The 8,944-nt window shown below is 49.2% G+C and overlaps 1 protein-coding gene across 3 annotated transcripts in view; it reads left to right on the top strand.

Annotated features, from left to right (window-relative positions):
* Nucleotides 1-1,021: 1,021 nt before the first annotated feature.
* Nucleotides 1,022-8,944, top strand: part of pcdh17 (protocadherin 17) — a 61,484-nt gene continuing 53,561 nt past the window's right edge. For 2 of the 3 annotated variants that reach the window (XM_031558632.2, XM_012840638.3), the window contains exons 1-2: nucleotides 1,022-1,231; nucleotides 2,068-4,873. In XM_031558632.2, the coding sequence (XP_031414492.1) occupies nucleotides 2,390-4,873 (2,484 nt within the window). In that variant the 5' untranslated portion in view covers nucleotides 1,022-1,231; nucleotides 2,068-2,389. Of the gene's footprint in view, nucleotides 1,232-1,254; nucleotides 1,430-2,067; nucleotides 4,874-8,944 lie in introns of those variants that run through there. The other variant, XM_031558631.2, reaches the window with a different exon arrangement.

Genomic DNA, 8,944 nt, shown 5'->3' with positions numbered 1-8,944 from the left:
CCAGTCGCTGAAGCCAAGATAGTTTGCAAACTGGACTTAAAGAAATATCTGCTTTTCCTTCTATCAGGTATGTCTCCCTCGCTGTGTTTATATAACTGATTTTTACGCTTTAACCTACCTTGTGCGTTGGGAGCAGCCTACATTCACAAGACATTTACATATGTCTGGTTTGGGCTACTGCACAAGTCTGGGTTGTTGACTTGGTGACACGAATAGCCACAGTTATCCAGGTACAAGAAGAATTGCTCCAAACAGAAAGGTAAGCAAAGTCAAATCCCAGTGGGTTTGGTGCGATCGATCAGACATTCTATTTATTATTCCTGTTTCCCTGACAGAAAACGGCAAATGACCCAACGGATGGAAAATATCGTTGGTCGTTTACAGTGAACCATTTCAAACGTCGCTTTCACATTTCGAAATGTGGGATTTATTTGAACCTTCGTCTCAACGCGTCAAACCTAACTGGACAAATCACGTACTCACAGAACTGATGTTCAAATCCCTCCTACAAAGCGTCCACTGTGATAGTGATTGGTGGGTGTCTCGAAGGCCGCTACTCCCCCTCTGCGTTCATTGGTTGGCAGCGGATCAGTAACAATGTTTAATGCACTATGAGGTAAAGTGAGTTAGTCAGTGGTTGGGGTTGAAAGAGGGAGAGTGTGTCTCTGCGCAGAGTGAGTAAAAAAATTAACCGCACAGTTGTCAACAGCTGACGTGACAAGCGAAGCCCACACTCGGCTTTGACAAGACTTTCTGAGAAGCATCACGGACCGAACTGGTTGACTGCGTTTCTGTCGCAAAGCAAGTGTGGACATATAGTACTGAGACACAAGGACACTGCTATCACGGGGATGTCTCAAGACGCGTCAATGCAGCATGCAAGAGGATTGATCACACTGCTAATATCCTTTGTGGATCTATAATTTTTTTTACGTCTTGATCTTCACATCTCTCATAAAGATTATTTAGGGGAGAGCCGTGACTCACTGCATACGGAACCGAGCGAAGGCAAGTCCCTGCATTCTAATAAGAGAGGGGTATACGGGAGAGAGGACGCGGCTCATTGAAATTACAGGCAGAGCTACTTTTCTGGATCAGTTTGACTTCCATGCCCTGTAGCGAACATCAGACTTGGCTTCTATCGCATCCTAACAGAAACAGGGTGGCGCAAGGGGATTCTAAATTCTATTTTCATATCTCTGTATGGTTTGACAGGGTAGCCGACCATAGGGTAAGTTTATGTCTTTTAATCAACACGTAGGCTACTCTACAGCAAAACTGTAGTGGTTCAGATACTGTAGGATAGCTGGCGTACCAGCACCGCAGTCAGTGAGTGTGGTGCTCTGTTCAAATTGGGACCGTGTCAGAATGGATGCAACAGCTTAAGGAAGCCACCGAGCCTCGCGGGGGATGAACAGTGACGGTAGAAGTGTGTCATTCGTCTTTTTGTCTTTTCTTCTTGCCATTTGCCTCCCTCATTCTTTGCTGTTTGGGTTCGCGTTTGGATTCTATTAGAATAGGGGGGATTATGCGTGAGTGTGTGTGTGAGAGCGTTAAAGAAGCTTATTTTAACACATTTGTATTCATCGGGTTGCCTCAAGACGGTTTGCTCAAGAGCTTGCCTCGGTTAAGCATGTAATAATGCTTTAGAGAAAATGGATTTACATTGCAGTTACCATTAGAATTACTAAAGAATTGGTAGATTTGTTTAGCTTTTGGGGAATAGAGAAGTCACGTCATGGCGAAATGTGGATGCATAAATTAACCTACATGTCGAGAAGCCAGCAGAATACTAAGTAGCCCACATAAAACTGTTTTGAGGCGTCTGTATGTTTCTCAAGGTTACATTATTGACATGCTGTCTACATCCTCTTTGAAGGAAGGAAGAATTACGCGTTAGCTGTGCATTTCGTTAAGTCGCAGAGGTGAGAATGCGCATATCAGAGCAAAGGTGTTGCCTTTCCATTTCTGCCTGACACGCGGTATTTGACTCATTTGCTTGAAACTGAAATGAGTTGCTGATCATTCTGTTCCGAAAAAAAATATGTTTTCTTTTCTGTTTTTCAGACGGAGGGACGCAGTACGGCTGTTTCATTTGGTGGGAATCGGATTGTGATGATGCCTCCGATGAGTCTGGGCGCTCAGCAGAATTTAAATTAGGTGTTCAGCAGCAGTTTGTTGTGGAGAAAAAGGACACGATAAAAAAATCATCACTGGAGAAAATAAGCAGACATTTAAATGAACGAACGACAAAATGACTTTATACATTTCTCGTCATAAAGTGCTCTACCCGTTCGGTAATTGAGTGGATAAATCGCCAGTTTGCCGAGCAAATCAACAGGTCGGCAGCGTAAAACGCATTGGAATCAAGGGCGCACACGCTGAAGGGATGTATCTTTCTATTTTGTTTTTCCTCTGTTTATGGGCTCAAGCCCTAACGCTGAGAAACTTGAACTACTCGGTGCCAGAGGAGCAAAAACAGAACACTATAATCGGTAATCTCGCCAAAGATGCTAACATTGAAATAAATGTAACGGGCCAAAAATCCAACTTCAGGGTGTTGGAGAATTCTGCCCGGCATCTCGTAGACGTGGACCCCACGAGCGGGCTGCTCAGGACTAAGCAGCGGATTGACAGGGACACGTTGTGCCAACGAAACCCCAAGTGCCAGCTCTCCATGGAGGTATTTGCCAACGACGCAGAAATCTTCATGATAAAAATCGAAATACAGGACATAAATGATAATTCCCCCACTTTTCCCAACGACGTGATTGATCTTGAGATAGCTGAGAATGCGGCTCCGGGCACTCGCTTCCCCCTGACCGCTGCGCACGACCTGGACTCTGGGGAGAACGCGCTGAAAACCTATCAGATCACGCGAGACGATTATAGCATCTTTTCTTTGGATGTAAAATCAAGAGGGGACGGAACTAAATTCCCAGAGCTGGTGATTCAGAGGCCGTTAGACCGGGAGGAACGCAGCCACCATACACTGATTCTAACAGCCATTGACGGAGGGGAATATCCCCGATCCGGTACCATGCAGATTAATGTAAAAGTTATTGATTCTAATGATAACAGCCCGGTGTTTGAGTTGCCTTCCTATGTGGTTGAAGTCCCCGAGAACACCCCCACCGGAAGAGTATTGATAGATTTAAATGCCACAGATCCCGACGAAGGCAGCAACGGGCAGATAGTTTATTCATTTAGTGGCTACACGCCAGACCGGATCAGAGAACTGTTCTCTATAGACCCTGAAACAGGTGTCATAAAGATTCAGGGGAAAATCGACTATGAGGAAAACCCAATTATAGAGATTGATGTTCAGGCAAAAGACCAAGGGCCCAATCCCATTCCCGGCCATTGTAAAGTCACTGTTAAAGTGTTGGACAGGAATGACAACTGGCCGTCCATCAACTTCGTGTCTGTGCGACAGGGGGCCATCAGCGAAGCGGCCCCCCCAGGGACAGTCATCGCCTTGGTGAGAGTCACAGACAAAGACTCGGGCAGGAACGGCCAGCTCCAGTGTCGGGTGCTGGGGAACGTGCCTTTCAAGCTGGAGGAGAACTACGACAACTTCTACACGGTGGAGACAGACAAGCCGCTGGACCGCGAGCTCCAGGACGAGTACAACATCACCATCCTGGCCAAGGACAATGGCAACCCGCCGCTTAACTCCACCAAGTCATTCACTGTCAAGATCCTGGATGAGAATGACAACGCCCCCCACTTTACCAAACCCGTTTACGTCATGCAGATATCGGAGAACAATGTGCCGGGTGAGTACATGGGCTCGGTTCTGGCCATCGACCCCGACCTGGGTCTGAATGGAACGGTGTCTTATGTCCTGCTACCCTCCAATGTCAGCAGTGACTCCATTCAGACATTTGTGGGGGTCACAGCCTCCACCGGTGCCATCTATGCACTGCGGGCCTTCAACTATGAGCAGACCAAGTACTTTGACTTCAAGGTTCTGGCCAAAGACTCGGGTTCACCTCACTTGCAGAGCAACGCCACGGTGCGCGTGAACATCTTGGACGTGAACGACAACGTCCCCGTGATCGTGCTCCCACTCCTGCAAAACGACACGGCCGAGATCCACGTCCCGCGTAACGTGGGCATCGGCCACATCGTGACGACGGTGCGCGCCGTGGACAACGACTCCGGCGAGAGCGGGCGCCTCACCTATGAGATCACAGAGGGCAACGAGGAGCACCTGTTCGAGATCGACCCGGTGAGCGGTGAGGTGCGCACCTCCCACTCGCTCTGGGAGGAGGTGGCGCCTGTGGTGGAGCTGGTCATCCGCGTCTCTGACCACGGCAAGCCGTCGCTCGCGGACAACGCCAAACTTATCATCAAGGCCTACTCGGGGGCGCTGCCCGAGGGCGAGCCGCGCATCAACGCCGAGCGCCACGGCTGGGACATGTCGCTGCCGCTCATCGTGACGCTCAGCATCATCTCCATCATGCTGCTGGCCGCCATGGTGACCATCGTGGTCAAGTGCAAGCGCGAGAACAAGGAGATCCGCACGTACAACTGCCGCATCGCCGAGTACTCGCACCCGACGCTCGGCAAGAGCAAGAAGAAGAAGATCAACAAGAACGACATCATGCTGGTGCAGAGCGAGGTGGAGGAGCGCGACGCCATGAACGTCATGAATGTGGTGAGCAGCCCTTCGCTCGCCACCTCCCCCATGTATTTCGATTACCAGACGCGGCTGCCCCTCAGCTCGCCGCGCTCCGAGGTCATGTACCTCAAGCCGGCCGCCAACAACCTGCCAGTGCCGCAGGGGCCCGTCGGCTGCCACACCAGCTTCACAGGGCCCGTCACCAGCACCACCGAGACCCCCACTAACAGGATGTCCATCATTCAGGTAGGCCCCCCCCACCCCCCCACAGGCGCGTGCTTTTGATGGGTAGTGCTCGCTCCTGGTCACAAACACACACCCCACCTTCAATCACCTGTTTCTGCTGGTCACTCCCCAAACACACACACTCACTCACTCACTCATGCCTGCAGCTGTTAATGGCTTAACACTTTAACACCTACACAGGTAGACACACTAATGCACAAGCATTAATGGCGGCTCCCATTGTCATGCATGCTCACACACATACACATGTCAGGCAAATCCCAGAAATATAACCCCCCCCCCCTACACACACACACACACACAGACCTAGGCCATTCGGTCTCTGTCCCAGGTTTTGGTTGATCTGCGCAGTGTAATGGGGACAATTTTGGAGATGTCCGACTTTAAGCCGAAATAACACGAGAATAACAAGTGAGCAATGCATTGTTCATTTCGTAGGGATGCGTCTATTCATCTTTATTGAAATCCTTCAATTGGCTTGTATAGTTTTAGGGTAATGGATTTTGGTGGAACTCGAGCAGAGTGTGTCATTTTGTTACAGAGGCATTGTGTAGCCAGTACTCGCTGGGAAAGCCAGACAGTTATGATGCATTGGCTGGCTTAGCCGCGAAGCTGGGGTTGTTATTTAATAAATGCCAGAATGCTCTGATTTGCCTCTCGTTCAGAAAATGTACTCAGCCATTTCACAGCAAATGAAAAGAGCCCCGATCAATGAGGAGCTTCCGGTGTCTACTGCTGCTTTTGCTGCTGCTGCTGCTGCTGCTCCTGCCTCACAGGGGGGTGCACAAATCCTCCCTCTCTCCCTCTCGCTCCCCTCCTCTCTCTTTCTCTCTCTGCCTCTGTGTGTCCCCCCTTCAACATCTCTCTGCCTTTCACTCTCTCTCGCTCTCTCTCATCTCCCTCATTTCCACTGTCCTCTCCTACCTCTCCCTCCTTTTTCTTTTACTCTTTCTCTCTCCCTCTCTTTCTCTATCTTTCTCTTATTTCTATTCTTCCCTCTCTCCCCCGCTGCTCTCAAAGGGAAGCTCTGATTGTATGCAGGATGAAATCACATTTGTTTATTTTATTTTTAGATCCTTCGCATGGCTCTCCCTATAAATTGATACCTCAGAGTTGGCGAGGCCTTATGCGCGTATGATCTCTCCTGAATCATTAATAGTCGGAGCGCGGGATGTTGGGATGTAAGCAGTCGGGATAGTGTGTCACCCGGTCGATTCCCAAGAGCAGGGTGGATGCTGGGATTGTTTTTCCCTGAAAAGAGAGACCCCCCCACCCCCTCCCCCTCTTCGTCTTGTTTCTTGTTTTCTCCTCCCCACCTTTTCGCCAGTGCTGATGCTTATTTGGGCTGAAAGATTTGGCTGAGCCGTTGAGAACTTGTGTGTGTCTGCGGGGATGGGGAGGTACACCGGTGGTTGAAAGCAGGTTGGTGACTGTCATGACAGATGAACACACAGGCTTTATAGCACTCACTGTGTGGTACAGTCGGAGTGTACTACCAGCTGGGACACAGCTAGCCACCTAATTTAGCATTTTCCTGTTTTACAGCGTATCTGACATGAGGGCAGTATTTGCTGTTGCTCTCCATTCAAAGGACTGAATTATAATACTTGAGTGTGTGTGTGTGCTCAGAGCTTGTAGTTCTGCTGTGTTTGGCACCATTGTATTAGACACTTTTCAGACAGTTTTAGCCGACACAAGTGCTCTCCAGGGAGTGTGTGTTTGTGTGTAGTCGGCATGCTTTTGTGTCTATGGGTGTGTGTGTGCTCTGTGTGTAGTGTGTTCTTCTGTGTGTATGTGCATGAGCATAGTTCAGTGGTTGTGCGTGTATTTACTCTGTGTGTGGTATGAGTGCTTCTGTGTCTATGCACATGGGCATGGTTTAGTGTGTGTGTGTGTGTGTGTGATTTTCAAAGCGTGTGTCTTGCTGTCCCATTGTGTCCAGCTGTGGGTCATAGGCTGGGGGCAGAGCCGTTAGAGGCCAGCCCTCCTAATAAGTGAACAAAATAATTGGCAAGAGCTCGGCCCCACTGCCGGCTGATCTATTACTGATGGATTACCCCAGCAAAGCCCAGCCCCGTGGCTCCAGCACTACTTCTGCAGAAAACAAACCAGGAGAAAGAGAGAGAGAGAGAGAGAGAGAGAGTGAGAGAGAGAGAAGGAGACAGAGAGAGAAGGAGACAGAGAGGGAGTGAAACAAGGAGAAAGAGAGGGAGTGAGAGAAGGAGAGAGAGAGTAAACGACAGAGAAAGAGATCTCAGCATTATCTTGCCCTTTACTGTTGCCCTCTCGCTCCTGCAGTGGAAAATAAACAAGAGCAAAGACGGAGAGAGAGAGAGAGAGAGAGAGAAGGAAAAGGAAAAGGAAAAAGTGAGTGGGCCAAAAAGAAAGGGTGGGAGAGGGAGAAATCTTCAGTATTAGCCTGCGCTGTACTGCGCTGTGCTGCACTGGGTCCCCTCTAGTTCGTCCTGCATTGTATTACGGCCGCTCGCTCGCTCTAGAGCCGGTAGCTGGACGCGGGGATTCAGTTTCTGACGGAGTAAAATAATACCGGCCTCCTTCCCCTGTAGCCCCTCCACACACACTCCCTCACACACAAACACACACACACTCTCTCTCTCTCTCTCTCAGCCAGACCAGTGGGTATCTGAGTCTTGGCGAAAAAAAGTCAAGAAACAAAGATGACCCCCCCCCCCCCCCCTGCCATCCAACTCTCCTTTCTTCCATCGACCTAGGGGGTGTGGGGCGGGCTCCCAACTCCCCACATCTGTCACCAGTGCCAGTAGCCAATGAATAAATAAAGGGAAATAAACAAATAGAAGCTGCCAAGCAGACGGAGAGGAGAGAAGGAACAGAGGAGAGAGAGAGATGGAGGAGTGCTCTGGAGGGGTAACAGTGCTTCAGGCAGCAGCAGAAGTGCCGATGACACGAAGTGAGATTAGATAAGATTTGATTAGATTCAACTTTATTGTCATCGTGCAGAGTAAGGGTACAAAGCCAATGAAATGCAGTTATCATCTAACCAGTGCAAAAATACAGTATTATTTATAGATAAGTACAGAAAAAGTAAGTACTACAGCGTAAGCGATGCTATATCTTACAGTGATGGATAGTGGAGAGTTACAATATACAAATATTATATATGTAAATATTTTAAATACGTACAGAGGAGAAGTGGACAGTTGGAGAATACAGAGTGCAAACATTATTTGAACAGTGTATGTGGTTCAGATTGTGCAAAATGTGCAAATTACATGTAATGAGTGCGATGGTGCTATTAGAGTGGTGGTGTGGAGTTCAGCAGGGTCACAGCCTCGGGGAAGAAGCTCTTCCTGAGCCTATTGGTGCGGGAGCGGAGGCTCCTGTAATGCCTGCCGGATGGGAGAAGGGTGGAACGTCCATGGTTAGGATGAGAAACAGATGATGTCTCTCGCCCTGCCCAGGCAGTGCTTGTGATAAATGTTCTCAGTAGTGGGGAACTGGTTGCCGGTGATGCGTGGGGCAGTTTTCACCACCCGCTGAGATACGGTTTGTGAGTATGCTCTCAATAATACAGCGGTAGAAATCCATCAGTATACTGGGATACAGCTGAGCTTCCTTAAGGCTCCCTAGGAAGTAACAATGCTGTTGCACCTTTTTGACAAGGATGGAGGGTTTCAGGGACCAGGTAAAATTACTGAGGAGGTGGATGCTAGGGAACTTGAAGCTTGACACACGCTCCGCTGCAGCTCCGTTGATGTAGATGGGTGTGTGTGCATGGCTCCTAGCCCACCTAAAGTCCTTAGTCTTCTGGGTGTTAAGTGCTAGGTTGTTGTTGGCACACAGGTGCTTGAGGCTCTGTTCCAGTGTCACCTGTGATCAGACATACCATCGTGGTGTCACCTGCAAACTTGATGACGGTGTTGGAGCCATAAACAGGAGTGCACTCACGGCCGAACAGGGAAAACAGAAGAGGGCTCAGCACCCAGCCTTGTGGTATGCCGGTGTTCAGGGTGGTAGTGGAGGAGGAGGAGAGATTGTCTAACTTAACAGGCTTGGTTCTGTTAGCTAGAAAGTCCAGTTGCCAGTCCAGTT

The sequence above is a fragment of the Clupea harengus genome, chromosome 21, assembly GCF_900700415.2.
Source record: "Clupea harengus chromosome 21, Ch_v2.0.2, whole genome shotgun sequence".
NCBI lineage: Eukaryota > Metazoa > Chordata > Actinopteri > Clupeiformes > Clupeidae > Clupea > Clupea harengus.
The sequence above is the reverse complement of the archived record's forward strand: the minus strand, read 5'-3'. Positions and strand labels throughout refer to the sequence as shown.